This window comes from Notolepis coatsorum (assembly GCF_963971535.1).
Source record: "Notolepis coatsorum genome assembly, chromosome: 5".
In the NCBI taxonomy this organism is placed as follows: Eukaryota; Metazoa; Chordata; class Actinopteri; order Aulopiformes; family Paralepididae; genus Notolepis; species Notolepis coatsorum.
The window spans coordinates 92,296,086-92,314,093 of record NC_140169.1 but is presented as its reverse complement, the minus strand read 5'-3'; the positions used below and the strand labels follow the sequence as shown (position 1 = coordinate 92,314,093).

Here is an 18,008-nt window from a genome sequence, read left to right as displayed (position 1 = left end):
CCGGGCAACTACCGCCCTCAGCGCCCTGTTTCTATCCTTACATCCATCTCGAAAGTCATGGAAAAAATAGTATATGAACAGATCGAAAAGTACCTTGCGGAAAAAAATCTAATCTACGAATTCCAATCTGGCTTCAGAACATCCCACTCCATTGATTGATTGATTGATTGATTGAAAACTTTATTAACAGATTGCAGAATGGGTACAATACAGTACAGCTCAATACACACAATTGTTAAGGGGATGCAGACCAGAGAAAGACTTTCGTCTTGTTTACATCAGGGTCCCCCATTTTCAATTCATCAGGACATATATGACATACATGACATACAGATAGTCAGTACTGCTACATCTATACATTTATGACATACCAGATTTGCAAATACAGTACTGTTTGTGATACAGAAGGAGTCAGGAAAAGGGAGTATATACATTTGACGTAGAAACTGTACATTGGAGGAGGTTGGGTGGGGGGGGTTGGGTACACTGGGATATTGACAACCATACTGGGTAATCTACATTGGAGGTGGTTGGGGGGGGGGGGGGCACACTGTATAAACAAGCAAAACTGTACATTGAGGGGGGGGGGGGGGAGACACTGTACAAACAAACAATTGTCCACTGACACATGTCTTCTCTACTTGAACGACCACATCAAACAAGAGGTGGACGCGGGCAAATACTGCGGCATGGTCATGCTGGACCTACAAAAGGCCTTCGACACTGTCAATCACACCATTCTGATTGACAAGCTAAAAGCAATTGGTTTTGATAGTTTATCAGTGAGCTGGATACAATCCTACCTGGAGGGGAGGGAACAGATGGTGGAGGTAAACGGTACCCTATCCCCCCCCCCTCACAGTGAGCTGTGGTGTTCCACAAGGAAGCATACTAGGACCGCTACTATTCCTAATTTATGCAAATGACATGTCGTCAGCTTGTGACTGCAACTTGTTCCTGTTTGCGGACGACTCAGCCCTGCTGGTCTCTGACAAGAACAAGTTACAGGTTGAAAAAGCCCTCAGCTCGGAACTAGGCAAAATCTGCATATGGCTCGCCGACAACAAACTATCATTACACATGGGCAAAACAGAGTCCATTCTCTTCGGTTCAAATAACAAACTCAGCAAGACCGACGGCTTCTCGGTTACAGTGGGTGACAATATTGTCACAAGGAAAGATGAAATTACCTACCTGGGTTCCATCCTAGAGGCTAATCTTTCCTGTGACAAAATGGCATCCAATGTAATAAAAAAAAGTCAACCAACGAACGCGATTCTTGTACCGGATCTCCTCTCTGGTAAACAAGAATACCCTGAAGACTCTAGCAGGAGCACTCATTCAAGGGTACTACGACTATGCTTGCACCTCATGGTACCAAAGCACCTCAAAGGCACTAAAAAACAAATTACAAACATCTCAAAACAAGCTAGTCAGACTACTGCTTGACCTGACTCCTAGAACCCACCTCACCCCTGCCCACTTTGACAACCTAGGATGGCTTAGAGTAGACGACAGAGTACAGCAACTTGCAATGGGCCTGGTCTACAAGATACACTACGCGACCACCCACCCAACCTCCTCCAATGTACAGTTTCTACGTCAAATGTATATACACTCTTTTTCTGGACACTTTTGTATCACAAACAGTACTGTATTTGCAAATCTGATATGTCATAAATGTATAGATGTAGCAGTACTGTCTATCTGTATGTCATGTATGTCATATATGTTATGATGAATTGAAAATGGGGGACCCTGATGTAAACAAGACGAAAGTCTTTCTCTGGTCTGCATCCCCTTAACAATTGTGTGTATTGAGCTGTACTGTACTGTACCCATTCTGCAATCTGTTAATAAACTTTTCAATCAATCAATCAATTCAACGAGAGGGAGGAAACGGAGAAACGAGATAGAGGGAGGAGAGACAGACAGAAAAACACAGAGTAAAACAAAGTGAGAGAGGTGGATGAGCAGAGTGTGTGGGGGGCTTGACTTGACGTGTGTGTGTACTGCTTATGATGAATTGAAAATGGGGGACCCTGATCATGTAAACAAGACGAAAGTCTTTCTCTTGTCTGCATCCCCATTGACAATTGTGTGTATTGATCCGTACTGTACTGTACCCATTCTGCAATCTGTTAATAAAGTTGTCAATCAATCAATCAATCGATCACACAGCCCGGCCCCGGCACGCTAACGTCAGTTTGACAACACTCTCCTATACGGTGGCCACGCCTGCTGCTATAACAGTCAAAACGACATTTCACCGTCCAGTTTTATTAACCTATGACTATGACCTCGATAACGATAGTTAGCTAAACCGATCTATCCCCAATAAGTACACAATATGATGCTATGATGACAGCAGCGGGACTAAAGCTTTGTCATCGTGGTGGTGGTTACTGTTGTCGCGATGCTAACGTGCTGTAGCTCAGCCTGGCGCTACATTACATGCGTTTTTGCGTAATTTTTTTTCGTAGCCGCAGTTTGCGGAGACGCTCTCTCATTGGCCACTGACGTTTCTGGTCATGTGACATGTGCGCCCAATTGCGTGACGCCTGTGTCTTTTCCCATTTCCGCCTCGAACAGCAGCAAACTACCTAACGCCTAGTTCATCACTGGTTAAGCTCAGGCGACTCTTTCGACGTTGGTTACGGTTAGAGTTTGGAATCAGGGCTGGTGTTCTATCGCCCTGCTCTAAGACAAACTCTAACCTTAACCAACTTCGAAAGAGTGCCTAAGCTTAACCGGTGATAGAAACAGGCGTCACACGATTGGGCGCACATGTCACATGACCAGAAATGTCAGTGGCCAATCAGAGAGCGTCTCCGCAAACTGCGGCTACGAAAAAAGAACGCGTTTTTTTTTTAATTAGTAATCCGTAGGATTGAGAATAGATACATCAGCCGCCACTGTATCTACCGAATACACACACAATGTAAAACCACACTGACATGTGGCGCTGTCAGAGACCCGAGAGGGAGAGAGAGAGAACACTAAAGACACGGTTAGAAAGCGCTGCGGTCTCGCCGGTGTCCCGGTGGCGCGACCTGAACATCCTCCAGCCCGCGACTCGCCCGCGATCCTCCTCACCGACAACAACACGAGATCGAATCCCGGGCCTTCGCGTTGTCATAAACGGGACCAATTCACAATTCAATCGCGCACAGTAAACTCCCCCCAGATCAACTGTAAACGTACCTAAATGTACCATCCGGTGATCACGTTGTCCCAGATCCCAGGAAACATGCCGTTATTTCCACGGTCAACTCAAAACTCCGACTTCTCTCTGTGCTCCGCCATGTTACCGTGGGGAGACATGTAGACTACAGGCTGCCCCCTGTCCGTACAAGGTGGCTATTGCATGCATGCATCGCTGCTATTACCGCATCCTGCCACAAGAGGAGCCCCCCTCGCTCTGCTGGTTACACTCCGCTGACCAGCAGACAGGTTTTGCACCCTCCACAATCAGATCTCTTTCATCTGTATATTATTAATATGCATGTAAACGCATCCAATGCCACATCAAACCCCCCCATCTCTCTCCCCATGTTGAATGAATTAATGAAAACTTTATTTAACAGATTGCAGAATGGGTACAATACAGTACGGCTCAATACACACAATTGTTAAGGGGATGCAGACCAGAGAAAGACGTTTGTCTTCTTTACATCAGGGTCCCCCATTTTCAATTCATATTGACATTTATGACATACTCAACATACATGACATTTATGGCATAGGGACATACAGGTATTTAGTACTGATACATTTGTGACATATACGGTATTCAAATATACAGTACTGCATAGATCCTGACAGATATATACGTATGATGGGGAGGGGATGTTGCACACAGACACCCCCAAAGGCCAGATTCCACTCACTCAAGAAAGACCATGCCCCCCCCCCCCTCTCCCATAGAGGCAGGCTGTGCTGACCCTACTATGTCCTTTTTATTTAGGTCTGTGGCTGTGCACGCCCCACACCCACACACAGCATCATAAAGACTACACAACATAAGTGTATATAAAACGTCTCACAAGGTGTCTGGGTGCAACAATTACTGTGCCCTGCCCCTTTCAATACTCCAGCCTCCACACGCCCACAAACACAATTGTATGCAATTACATTTAGGGATTAACGCCTATTGTACAAGTCAAGACCACATTTTCCTGTGAATACAAATGTTTAAGTGTCAGGATGCTGGGAAATGGACCTGCTTGTTTTTAAGACCTCCTTATAACTGACTATGTTGATAGTGTTGAAGAGGATTGCAGATTTGAACCTGAATCCCATCATTCTGTTGTGAGGACATAATGATAATCAGACATAAAACATACCAACGTGGTCTGGGTCTTGAGAGCTTGGCTGCAACGCCTCCTCTCTCCCTACTATACCTCCTACTATACCAACCCTCTCATCCCTCAGATATCTACTTCAGCCTGCCTCCTCTGAGAGGAGTCCTCTCCCCTACCAACCTATTTTTTCCAATCGTGCCTCAAGACCGATCTCTTCTCCAATGCCTTCTCTTAACCCCCCCCGCCCCCCAATCCATCCTGTTGTCTCACTACAACCACCCCTTAGTGTAAAGTGAGTTTGAGTTATAGAAAAGTGCTATATAAATCAAATGTATTATTATTATTACTGTTAATGCTGTAGTGCCTGGACACCATAGTCACTCCTGGGAGGGAAGGAGGGACCTCTCAGGTCGACAGTGGCTCAGGAGGTAGAGCGGCTGTCTGGTAATCAGAAGGTTCCCGGTTCAATTCCAGCTGGGTGTTGAAGTTCGATTCCCGGCAGCGTGTTGAAGTGTCCTTAACCCTTTCACTTCCACACTACAAAGGGTTGACCTTTCACTACCACACTACAGGTTAACCTTTCACTACCACACTACAGGTTAACCTTTCACTACCACACTACAGGTTAACCTTTCACTACCACACTACAGGTTAACCCTTTCACTTCCACACTACAGGTTAACCTTTCACTACCACACTACAGGTTAACCTTTCACTACCACACTACAGGTTAACCTTTCACTACCACACTACAGACGGTTATAGTCTGTAGTGTGGTAGTGAAAGGGTTAACCCCAATCTACTCCCAATGAGCACGTCGGCACCTTGCACTCTGCCATCAGTGTGTGAATGGAGAATGTGAGGCATAAGTTGTTAAGCATTTTGGATAAAATATATAAATGCAGTCCATTAACAATTTACATGCCTGCAATTCTAGTAAATAAAACCATTCCTTCCAAGAATACAGATACCCACCCGTCAATTGTACACCTCATACACAGTCAGTCCACATATTGAATCATATTCCGATATTCGATCACATATTCTATCAGTGATTTAATTGAAGACACAAAGTCATAAATGACCATGAATTATAATGTTTTTTTTTATTTTCATCTGTTGTTATAACACTGCTGGTATTATGAGAAATAGCAGCACATAACTTCTAAAAAGTAAAAAAAAATAAAAGCAACAAGTAATAATGGACTAAATATACAGGTTACTAATGTATAGTTGGCTGAGACAATGCCTTTTTTCCATGAATACAAATCATGTCTCACAAAAATTAGGAAGGAAGTGCTTTTTGAAGTCCCTTTTCCTTTTCAGTTTACAAACAGTGCGTGTTTTTTTTTCAACTTTTTATTTTTTTTAAGATATATTTACTGTATATATTTGGCCTAGATTCCGCCTACTGTCAGACATTAGTAATCAGGGGAGCACAAGTGATGAAGCAGGACACATTGAACTCTGTGACAGGGATGCAATGTTAACTTTTCACCACCGATACTCCAGAGTATTCAATTCCTAGTATCAGCTGACGTGTATCATCTGACACATTACTCTTACTGAACAATACAGACTTACAACATTAGTCTGGAGTCACTGGATACAAATTATTGAGATAAAAAATTACTGTTATCCAATAAAAAGTCTCTGCTTTGAATTCTGGCATTTACACATGGCTCTTAACCCTTTCACTGCCACACGACAGAAGGTTAACCCTTTACTATCACACAACCGACGGCGATGCTCCATCATTAGCTCCGCGGATGCTAATGATGGAGCATCGCTGTCAGTTGTGTGATAGTAAAGGGCTAACCTTCTGTATTGTCACAGTGAAAGGGTTAACCGGCTGTCGTGTGGCAGTGAAAGGGTTCAACCAAGTTTAAAAATATTTTATATATTTTGTATACTTTTTTTATGTATGCCTAATCAGAAAGTATAGTAAAGTTGTGTTAAAAGTTGTACAATGTGCTTAAATATAGTGAAATTATACTTTCGATGTATTTTTTGTTAATTTTGCTTGCAAAAGTTTGAGTACTTTGAGTACTAAAGTACAACTTGAATTTGGTAAACATCTCAGTTTACTTACTTGGGATTACATTTACAGCATATCGACGACTATCCATCGTGCTTTGAATTAGTACACAAAAAGCACATGAAAGAAATACCAAAAATACATTGAAAGTATTCTCTCACAAAAGTATGTATGAGTAGAAACATACTTTTAACAGTAACACACCTAATAGACAAAATAAATATACTTTCAGTATGGACAAATACAAATGTTTGACATGTGCAGACGCCTGTATTGGTTAAACGGTAGTGGCGTGGGTGCAGACCCACTTTGTGCCAAACCCTGGGAACTCACAACTCGTGCAACATTGATGCCAACCACTTTAAAAAGGAGAATTACACCAAATCTAACAATTCATACATGTTACTCCCATTCCATAAAGATATTAGTGAAAACGAACAACTCTCCCTAATCCAAAAACCAGAGTGGTAAATCTCAAAACATGCATAGAGGGATGTTCTGTGTACATGGGTCGATTTTTTGTTTGTTTCAGAACTGAGAACACGACTGTAGAATAAAGCTCATTCGGGTCTAAAGACTCAAACATTCTGTGGGTCCACAAAATCAGTCTCCCGTTCATGGTCTGCGGAGCAGCTTTTTGAGTGTTAACCCGTTCACCACCACACAACCAAAATGGTTAACCCTTTCACTGCGTCAATGCAGGTTAACCCTTTCACTGCCACACAACAAAGGGTTAACCCCTTCACTACCACATTACAGACAGTTAACCATCTGTAGTGTGGTAGTGAAAGGGTTAACCCTTTGCCGTGTGGTAGTGAAAGGGTTAAATCGCTGGGTTTCTGGCTTCATGAGAGAGTAGCTCATGTTCACAAATATTGCTTGAACTTTCCTAGGCCATGGAAATAACATATTTTAAATTCTTAATTTGGGTGGTGTTCCCCTTTAAATATACCATGGACCAGTCAGACCTAGCAGGACAAAGCTCAAAACCTGATTACAATTACTATTGATTTAATTTGAAACTACCACCAAACAGAGACATTAGTACATCTGTTGGCAGCTAGAAGTCAAGAAATGTTTGGGGGAAATATAGAGTGACATAAACAAAGCCTTCAGATGAAGAATCATAAGTCTATTATGAGATTTTTTAAACAAATCATACTTGAGTTTTATTGTCGGTTGTATAACACATGGGGGTTATACATCTGGAAGTACACAACTTATAATGTTACTTGCACACAACAATTGCACTTAGTCATCAGATAAAAGGAGGGGGGGGGGGGTACATAAATGTTCAGATTCAATACAAATTTGAGTTTTGAGGTCACGATTCGATTTGATTTTCTATTCTCCATGTGTTAAATGTAATCACAATACAGAGCTCCAATTATAGATTACATAGATATACTCCGTATCTTTGTTTGGCTCCGAATTTTTCATACTAAGCAATGAAAATGAGCCGTAAGCATTATGCTAATAGCAGTAGTCATACCATACCACCAGTTAAACATTATGTTAACAGCAGTAGTTATACCATACCACCAGTTAAACATTATGCTAATAGCAGTAGTCATACCATACCACCAGTTAAACATTATGTTAACAGCAGTAGTCATACCATACCACCAGTTAAACATTATGCTAACAGCAGTAGTCATACCATACCACCAGTTAAACATTATGTTAACAGCAGTAGTCATACCATACCACCAGTTAAACATTATGCTAACAGCAGTAGTCATACCATACCACCAGTTAAACATTATGTTAACAGCAGTAGTTATACCATACCACCAGTTAAACATTATACTAACAGCAGTAGTCATACCATACCACCAGTTAAACATTATGCTAATAGCAGTAGTCATAATATACCACCAGTTAAACATTATGCTAACAGCAGTAGTCATACCATACCACCAGTTAAACATTATGTTAACAGCAGTAGTCATACCATACCACCAGTTAAACATTATGTTAAGCAGTAGTCATACCATCAGTTAAACATTATGCTAACAGCAGTAGTCATACCATACCACCAGTTAAACATTATGCTAACAGCAGTAGTCATACCATACCACCAGTTAAACATTATGTTAACAGCAGTAGTTATACCATACCACCAGTTAAACATTATACTAACAGCAGTAGTCATACCATACCACCAGTTAAACATTATGCTAATAGCAGTAGTCATACCATACCACTAGTTAAACATTATGCTAATAGCAGTAGTCATACCATACCACCAGTTAAACATTATGTTAACAGCAGTAGTTATACCATACCACCAGTTAAACATTATGCTAATAGCAGTAGTCATACCATACCACCAGTTAAACATTATGTTAACAGCAGTAGTCATACCATACCACCAGTTAAACATTATGCTAACAGCAGTAGTCATACCATACCACCAGTTAAACATTATGTTAACAGCAGTAGTCATACCATACCACCAGTTAAACATTATGCTAACAGCAGTAGTCATACCATACCACCAGTTAAACATTATGTTAACAGCAGTAGTTATACCATACCACCAGTTAAACATTATACTAACAGCAGTAGTCATACCATACCACCAGTTAAACATTATGCTAATAGCAGTAGTCATAATATACCACCAGTTAAACATTATGCTAACAGCAGTAGTCATACCATACCATCAGTTAAACATTATGTTAACAGCAGTAGTCATACCATACCACCAGTTAAACATTATGTTAAGCAGTAGTCATACCATCAGTTAAACATTATGCTAACAGCAGTAGTCATACCATACCACCAGTTAAACATTATGCTAACAGCAGTAGTCATACCATACCACCAGTTAAACATTATGTTAACAGCAGTAGTTATACCATACCACCAGTTAAACATTATACTAACAGCAGTAGTCATACCATACCACCAGTTAAACATTATGCTAATAGCAGTAGTCATACCATACCACTAGTTAAACATTATGCTAATAGCAGTAGTCATACCATACCACCAGTTAAACATTATGTTAACAGCAGTAGTTATACCATACCACCAGTTAAACATTATGCTAATAGCAGTAGTCATACCATACCACCAGTTAAACATTATGTTAACAGCAGTAGTCATACCATACCACCAGTTAAACATTATGCTAACAGCAGTAGTCATACCATACCACCAGTTAAACATTATGTTAACAGCAGTAGTCATACCATACCACCAGTTAAACATTATGCTAACAGCAGTAGTCATACCATACCACCAGTTAAACATTATGTTAACAGCAGTAGTTATACCATACCACCAGTTAAACATTATACTAACAGCAGTAGTCATACCATACCACCAGTTAAACATTATGCTAATAGCAGTAGTCATAATATACCACCAGTTAAACATTATGCTAACAGCAGTAGTCATACCATACCATCAGTTAAACATTATGTTAACAGCAGTAGTCATACCATACCACCAGTTAAACATTATGTTAAGCAGTAGTCATACCATCAGTTAAACATTATGCTAACAGCAGTAGTCATACCATACCACCAGTTAAACATTATGCTAACAGCAGTAGTCATACCATACCACCAGTTAAACATTATGTTAACAGCAGTAGTTATACCATACCACCAGTTAAACATTATACTAACAGCAGTAGTCATACCATACCACCAGTTAAACATTATGCTAATAGCAGTAGTCATACCATACCACCAGTTAAACATTATGCTAATAGCAGTAGTCATACCATACCACCAGTTAAACATTATGCTAATAGCAGTAGTCATACCATACCACCAGTTAAACATTATGCTAACAGAAGTAGTCATACCATACCACTAGTTAAACATTATGCTAACAGCAGTAGTCATACCATACCACTAGTTAAAGTGAGAAAACAATGAGAATAGTTTTAAATTTAAATTCACTATATTGATCGTACATTTGTTATAATTTATTTTATTTTGTATCGAGATCGTTACACCTCTAGATAATTACATAATAATGTAATATTATTATAAAAAAAACGTCAGTCATCAGAAAATGTGTAGTTATTAGTTATGCTTCTTCATCTGAAGGACTCTAGCCTCATCTGGCCTTGTGATGGGAACCAGACTGTTTAGGATCCCCCCCCCCCCCCCCCCCCACACATGATAAAATCTCTTAATTCTTTGTGGCCCTCTATGAAAGTGCATCATGTCTCTAGGTTTGGTCACAAGCCGGTCCCGACGGGGGGGGGGGGGGGGGGGGTATTTCAACAGCAAGGTTATGCTAGGTTTAGCAAGATCACGTTCAAACTGAAAACCATCACAAAATAACCTCCAATTTAAAAACGAATTCTTGTATCAAAAAGACAAGAGTTACATAATCTTAACTCTTTTATCGTTATCTACTAGCAGCCTGGATCTTGAAACCCCCCAGTGGGCGAGGGTCTCTCTTCTAAACACAGGTAGTTGACTTTCAAAAGGCTTCTGACGAAGGTCAATGATGTGTAAAGCACTTTAAACATAATCAGACAAACAATTTCTTTTCAACACAGCGTTTTAAGGTATTTTGCTGTGGAACATCAAGTCAACAAATCAACGTTTCAACTAAAATGTAATCATACTATATATATTAATTAAAATAAATGCTCCTACTAAAAAGTTTGCTTTAACAGAACTGCACAGATGAGAAATATCAACGAGATATAAGAATAAACAAAAAAAAATACATTCATAAATGCAGAGAAGCAGAGGACAAATGAGGAAGGGGGGGGGGTAACAACTGCTCCTATTTCCATCTCAACTGTACAGAAACAAACTAAACTAGTGTTGAAACATCACAAACTTACAACTGACGACCATCCATGACCAGACACCACTATATCAAAGATAGATAAACATTACATGCTATTGGTTAAATATGCTGTGAGAGAGGGGGGGGGGGTCTGGCAGTACGTGAATGTATAGAAAGGGGACCCCTTCCACAGTTTTAAATGCTTGACGTGTTCGCGTAACGCAGCTTGAAACTTCGCAATAGTAGCCCCTTGGTGTAAATTCAACCCCCCCCCCCCCCACGGCAGAATGGATGAGTCGCTTAACTTTCAGGGTCGCTTAACTTTCAGGGTTTTTCGAGGCCGTCAGAGGACGGTTGCCGAGCACTGAGTGCCCTGCCGGTGGCTCGCGACCACCTCTTACAGTCGTCATGGGAACAGGGAAGCATCATTCTATGGTCTTTTGGTGGAGAGCGTTCAACTCCGCTCGTGGGAAAGGCCATGGATGTAGCAGGATCTAGAGAGAGTACCTGGCTGGTGGTTCTTCAGATGTTCTTTAGCAGGACAGTACCTTTTTCAAACACCACAAACATAAAAGTTATAAACTGGCCCAAGTTTATCTCCTGTTGCGATGTTTGTCAATTTAGCCAGCAGGAAATACACTTTGGCCCCCAAGCTGTTCCGCCTGGCAACGGAATCCTTCTGAAAACAGTCTATAGGGTAATCTCTGACTGATTCGAAATTTGAGTGGCTTTGGATGTAAGGAAGTGAAAGTGTTGCACATATAACCTTTTTCCAATGCTGTTTAACATTTACGGTGCAATAAGAGACCTCGCCTTGGTGAAACGTCACGTCAAAGACGCTACAGACTTCGCTCGTTGAGAGGATATTCCGAAACCGATGTGATCTCTGTAAACTCAAATAAAGATTTTCTTTTGAAATCGACCTATCCCGAAGGCTAATATATCCCTTTCTAGATACCGTGTCTTGTGTGTTCATCGGAAGTGGAGATATAAGAGGGTAGTGTGTCTAGATCCCATAGCTCGGAAGGACGTGTCGTGTACATGTAACGTTTTGAAACTTTTTTAGATGAAAAATGTAGCTAGGTAAAAAAAGTGACAATTCCCATGAAAACGTCTGACACTACCATACAAACAAGCTAAGAGCATTCTAGTTGCCTAGGAACAGAGGGAGATAAAAAAAAAGCTACAGAAGGAAAAAGGTTCTACATAGCACCAAAATGGTGCCCCTTTGATTAGAACCACTTTCTAGTGCTATAGAGAGAACCTTATTTATTTTACACGCAAACATGTAACTCTCCCTTCCACCGAGCAAACAATTCCAATATACCTCCAAGATGAACCATTTCTCTTCCTGAAACTGAAAACGCCACTAAGGGTTGATGAGGAAGAGAAGAGAAGAGAAGAGAAAACAGACAAGGAGAGGAAGGGCTTCAATGTGTCTGTGTGTAGGTAGGAGTGTAACTGTAGCTACGTTCTAGTACCTAAGGTCTAACCAATCCCATTGAGTTCCAATATAAAACCACGATTAGGGGTCCCCCCTCTTCCAACATTCCAATTTAACCTTTGACCCCTGGAAAGGGCCATCCCTTACTGCAGGTGAAGTGGGAGGGGCCACAGGATTGAGCGGTATGAAGATATATAGATCATATACTCTAGAGGCACAGGATCTTTTTCAGAGCAAACAGACAAGTAAAATACTCCAAAATACTATAGCATCCTTTGTTAAGGTCAAAGTAACATTGTTTTTTTTTCTCTCTAAGTAAATGTGTCAGACAAAAAAAAAAGAAAAAATTATCAAATGTGTTATAAGAACAAGACACATTGAAAGTTGGCTAAAAGGAACTCTTTGTGACAGTTAAACACATACAGTATTCTACATGTTTCAAGGCTATACAATTGACAACCACTCTATAGAGAAGGAGAAAAGAGTTCCGTTGTACTCTCCAAATTGTCTTATATCCACGGAAAGGCCTCGTCTCGTGGATCTCCCGCCTCGTGGCAGAGGAGCGCCCTGACGTGGCGTGGAGGCTCTCTCTCTCTGAACCACGACCACTCTTCTAGTGTTTCTGAGTCGTCTAAAGCTACCTCCTCTTTTTTTATTCCGGTTTCTCCCCTGGAGTCTCGTTTTGAAAACTAAGTGAAAAGACGGACCAGTTAAAAGTGAAGGGGTTGGGAGGACACCCGGCGCGGTCTGTGTTTGTTTTTAAATTCGGTCTTTGAGTGCGAGGAGACGAGGAAAGTTAAGAGGTCTTTCTCTCACAACGCTGTTTTTAGTCACTTAGCGACCTTTGGGCTCTTCTTTAGGGGTTGTTCCTCTGTCGCTTAGCGACCTCGGGGTTGACCTCCATAACACCGGGCCTCTTCAGATTCCATTGGTCGATCTGTCTCTGCCTCTCCTGCTGCTCCACCTCCGACTCGCTGGACGAGCTGCCCGTGTTGCTGCTGCTGCTGCTGCTGCTGCTGCTGCTCCCGCTGCCGCCCGCCGCCCCCACGCCGTACGCAAAGCAATCTTTCCTCTTCCCGTCCGACTTCCCCCTCTCCCCGCTCCTCTCCCCCTTCTCCCTCCTCTTCCCCTCCACCGTGCCGCTGGGCTCCCCTCCTCCGGGCTTCTCCATAACGGCCACCATCGTCCCCATGTCCATCTGGGCCTGTTCCGGAGCCACGCTCGCCCCTCTGCGGTCCATGTCCACCCAGCCGGCCATGGGCCCCCCCGGCGGCTCCAGAGGGGTGTAGTGGAGGAGCGGCTGCTGCTGCTGCTGCTGCTGCTGCTGCTGCTGAAGCTGCTGCTGGTCGTCGATCGGTGGCGGGTGGAGCTGGTGGTGCTCGGGGTGGTGGACCTGGACCTGGTGCTGGAGGTGGTGGAGAGGCTGGAGGGGCTGCTGGATGGGCTGGTGCTGCAGCTGGGTCTGGTGGTTGTGGTTGTTCTGGTTCGGGTGGTGGTGGTGGTGGTGGTGGTGCTGGTGGTGGTGGTGCTGTTGATGCTGCAGGTGGTGATGGTGGAGGTGGTGCTGGTGGTACTGCTCGATGATCTGCTTGTCGACGACGTGGACGCACTCCTTGGGCCGGTTCTTGAGGAACTTCTCGAACTTCAGCGAGGCCTTCTTGTTCGTCACAAACCAGTCCTGTGGAGACACAGCGTCCAGTTGGTTAGTCAATAAAGCACATCTTCATGTGTACAACATATCTCCATAAAGTTAACCCTTTCACTGCCACACGACAGAAGGTTAGCCCTTTACTATCACACAACCGACGGCGATGCTCCATCAATAGCATCATTAGCTCCGCAAAATGCGGAGCTAATGATGCTAATGATGGAGCATCGCCGTTGGTTGTGTGATAGTAAAGGGCTAACCTTCTGTCGTGTGGCAGTGAAACAAACACTCAAAAAAACACAAATAACGCAGACTGTTGCACATGCACACAATCGCACACAATCGCACACACACACGAAATGTTAATTTATGTCCACATGAACAGAAGTACAAGGAGGCCTCCTACAAAAGACATAAACACTGCCAGTCATCATCAGTAAACCCACCTGTGAGTGGACAGAGGTGATGTGGTATTTGACACCACTCTCTGAGTTAAACTCTTTACTGCAGATCAGACACATGTATTTCCCTGCCTCAAAGTCCCCCTGCAGAGAGTGGGGCCACAAAGTACATTATATACAGTGCTGCAGAGAGAGAGGCCACAGAGTACATTATATACAGTGCTGCAGAGAGAGAGGCCACAGAGTACATTATATACAGTGCTGCAGAGAGAGAGGCCACAGAGTACATTATATACAGTGCTGCAGAGAGAGAGGCCACAAAGTACATTATATACAGTGCTGCAGAGAGAGAGGCCACAGAGTACATTATATACAGTGCTGCAGAGAGAGAGGCCACAGAGTACATTATATACAGTGCTGCAGAGAGAGGGGCCACAGAGTACATTATATACAGTGCTGCAGAGAGAGAGGCCACAAAGTACATTATATACAGTGCTGCAGAGAGAGAGGCCACAGAGTACATTATATACAGTGCTGCAGAGAGAGAGGCCACAGAGTACATTATATACAGTGCTGCAGAGAGAGAGGCCACAGAGTACATTATATACAGTGCTGCAGAGAGAGAGGCCACAGAGTACATTATATACAGTGCTGCAGAGAGAGAGGCCACAGAGTACATTATATACAGTGCTGCAGAGAGAGAGGACACAGAGTACATTATATACAGTGCTGCAGAGAGAGAGGCCACAGAGTACATTATATACAGTGCTGCAGAGAGAGAGGCCACAGAGTACATTATATACAGTGCTGCAGAGAGAGGGGCCACAGAGTACATTATATACAGTGCTGCAGAGAGAGGGGCCACAGAGTACATTATATACAGTGCTGCAGAGAGAGAGGCCACAGAGTACATTATATACAGTGCTGCAGAGAGAGAGGCCACATAGTACATTATATACAGTGCTGCAGAGAGAGGGGCCACAGAGTACATTATATACAGTGCTGCAGAGAGAGGCCACAGAGTACATTATATACAGTGCTGCAGAGAGAGGGGCCACAGAGTACATTATATACAGTGCTGCAGAGAGAGAGGCCACAGAGTACATTATATACAGTGCTGCAGAGAGAGAGGCCACAGAGTACATTATATACAGTGCTGCAGAGAGAGAGGCCACAGAGTACATTATATACAGTGCTGCAGAGAGAGAGGCCACAGAGTACATTATATACAGTGCTGCAGAGAGAGAGGACACAGAGTACATTATATACAGTGCTGCAGAGAGAGAGGCCACAGAGTACATTATATACAGTGCTGCAGAGAGAGAGGCCACAGAGTACATTATATACAGTGCTGCAGAGAGAGAGGACACAGAATAAGTACATTATATACAGTGCTGCAGAGAGAGAGGCCAGAGTACATTATATACAGTGCTGCAGAGAGAGAGGACACAGAATAAGTACATTATATACAGTGCTGCAGAGAGAGAGGCCACAGAGTACATTATATACAGTGCTGCAGAGAGAGAGGCCACAGAGTACATTATATACAGTGCTGCAGAGAGAGGGGCCACAGAGTACATTATATACAGTGCTGCAGAGAGAGAGGCCACAGAGTACATTATATACAGTGCTGCAGAGAGAGAGGCCACAGAGTACATTATATACAGTGCTGCAGAGAGAGGCCACAGAGTACATTATATACAGTGCTGCAGAGAGAGAGGCCACAGAGTACATTATATACAGTGCTGCAGAGAGAGGGGCCACAGAGTACATTATATACAGTGCTGCAGAGAGAGAGGCCACAGAGTACATTATATACAGTGCTGCAGAGAGAGAGGCCACAGAGTACATTATATACAGTGCTGCAGAGAGAGAGGCCACAGAGTACATTATATACAGTGCTGCAGAGAGAGAGGCCACAGAGTACATTATATACAGTGCTGCAGAGAGAGAGGCCACAGAGTACATTATATACAGTGCTGCAGAGAGAGAGGCCACAGAGTACATTATATACAGTGCTGCAGAGAGAGAGGCCACAGAGTACATTATATACAGTGCTGCAGAGAGAGGGGCCACAGAGTACATTATATACAGTGCTGCAGAGAGAGAGGCCACAGAGTACATTATATACAGTGCTGCAGAGAGAGAGGCCACAGAGTACATTATATACAGTGCTGCAGAGAGAGGCCACAGAGTACATTATATACAGTGCTGCAGAGAGAGAGGCCACAGAGTACATTATATACAGTGCTGCAGAGAGAGGGGCCACAGAGTACATTATATACAGTGCTGCAGAGAGAGAGGCCACAGAGTACATTATATACAGTGCTGCAGAGAGAGAGAGGCCACAGAGTACATTATATACAGTGCTGCAGAGAGAGAGGACACAGAGTACATTATATACAGTGCTGCAGAGAGAGAGGCCACAGAGTACATTATATACAGTGCTGCAGAGAGAGAGGCCACATAGTACATTATATACAGTGCTGCAGAGAGAGGGGCCACAGAGTACATTATATACAGTGAAAAGTCAAGTGACAATATTCGTATACAAAATGGGATCTATTGTATTTTAGAATGAAGCCTGTTATTTTTCTACACTGTAATACTTGGGTTGTGCCACCGAGAGATGATGTCCTTTACAAACTAATATAGAGGATTATTATAAAATATCTTTTGTTTAGACAATTTATGTCGATGTGTTTCAGTCAGACAATTAAAAAATATCAGGATATAACACAATACACTTCATTTTTGCTGGACCCCGGATGGCTGGCCTACAATAGTGCATGTCCCTAACTGACTGACTCCCCATTGTTGAAACAAGCATGCATGAGTGTTGTGGCTGGGTCCAACTGGACCCTTTCACTACCACACAACCAAATGGTTAACCCTTTCACGGCGACAATACAGAAGGTTAACCTTTTCACTGCCACGCGACAAAGGGTTAACTAGGCTCGCCTAGTCTTTGTTTTTATTAGAGAATATGTTATGGTAATTCTTATATTATTCTTGTGAAATTCGTTTTTTGTAATCATATTACTAAACGGTGAGGTGAGAAAAGGGTTAAAATACTGTACCCTTGAACAGAGGCCAAGATGAGCCTTAAGACCAGACACGCTGGTGTAGGTACAGCCACAGCCCTGAGGAAGACACAACACAGCATTATGGGTAATGTAGTCTTCACTGAACAGCTTATTCACAATGAAATTATTTACACACACACACACACACACACACACCCACACACACACACACACACACACACACACACACACACACACACACACACACACACACACACACCTCTATATGCCAATAGTTCATAGAGACATGATCCAATATAATTCTTTATAGGCCTGAGTCTCCAGGCACTTTCTCGGCCGAGCTATAGTAAATTTTG

General features: G+C 42.8%; 2 protein-coding genes across 2 annotated transcripts in view; both read right to left on the bottom strand.

Annotated features, from left to right (window-relative positions):
- The window catches only part of gtf3c2 (general transcription factor IIIC, polypeptide 2, beta), a 141,854-nt gene extending 138,531 nt beyond the window's left edge, over positions 1-3,323 (bottom strand). Inside the window, exon 1 of the mRNA XM_084314182.1 lies at positions 3,205-3,323. The gene's annotated coding sequence lies outside the window, so the exon portion shown is untranslated. The remainder of the gene's footprint in view (positions 1-3,204) is intronic.
- A 10,089-nt stretch (positions 3,324-13,412) lies between these two features.
- The window catches only part of znf512 (zinc finger protein 512), a gene marked incomplete at its 3' end in the record, with an annotated part of 49,812 nt that continues 45,216 nt past the window's right edge, over positions 13,413-18,008 (bottom strand). The window contains exons 14-16 of the mRNA XM_084314181.1: positions 17,686-17,748; positions 14,651-14,749; positions 13,413-14,234 (exon numbers count right to left, since the gene is read on the bottom strand). Coding sequence (XP_084170307.1) covers positions 13,413-14,234; positions 14,651-14,749; positions 17,686-17,748 — 984 coding nt within the window. The remainder of the gene's footprint in view (positions 14,235-14,650; positions 14,750-17,685; positions 17,749-18,008) is intronic.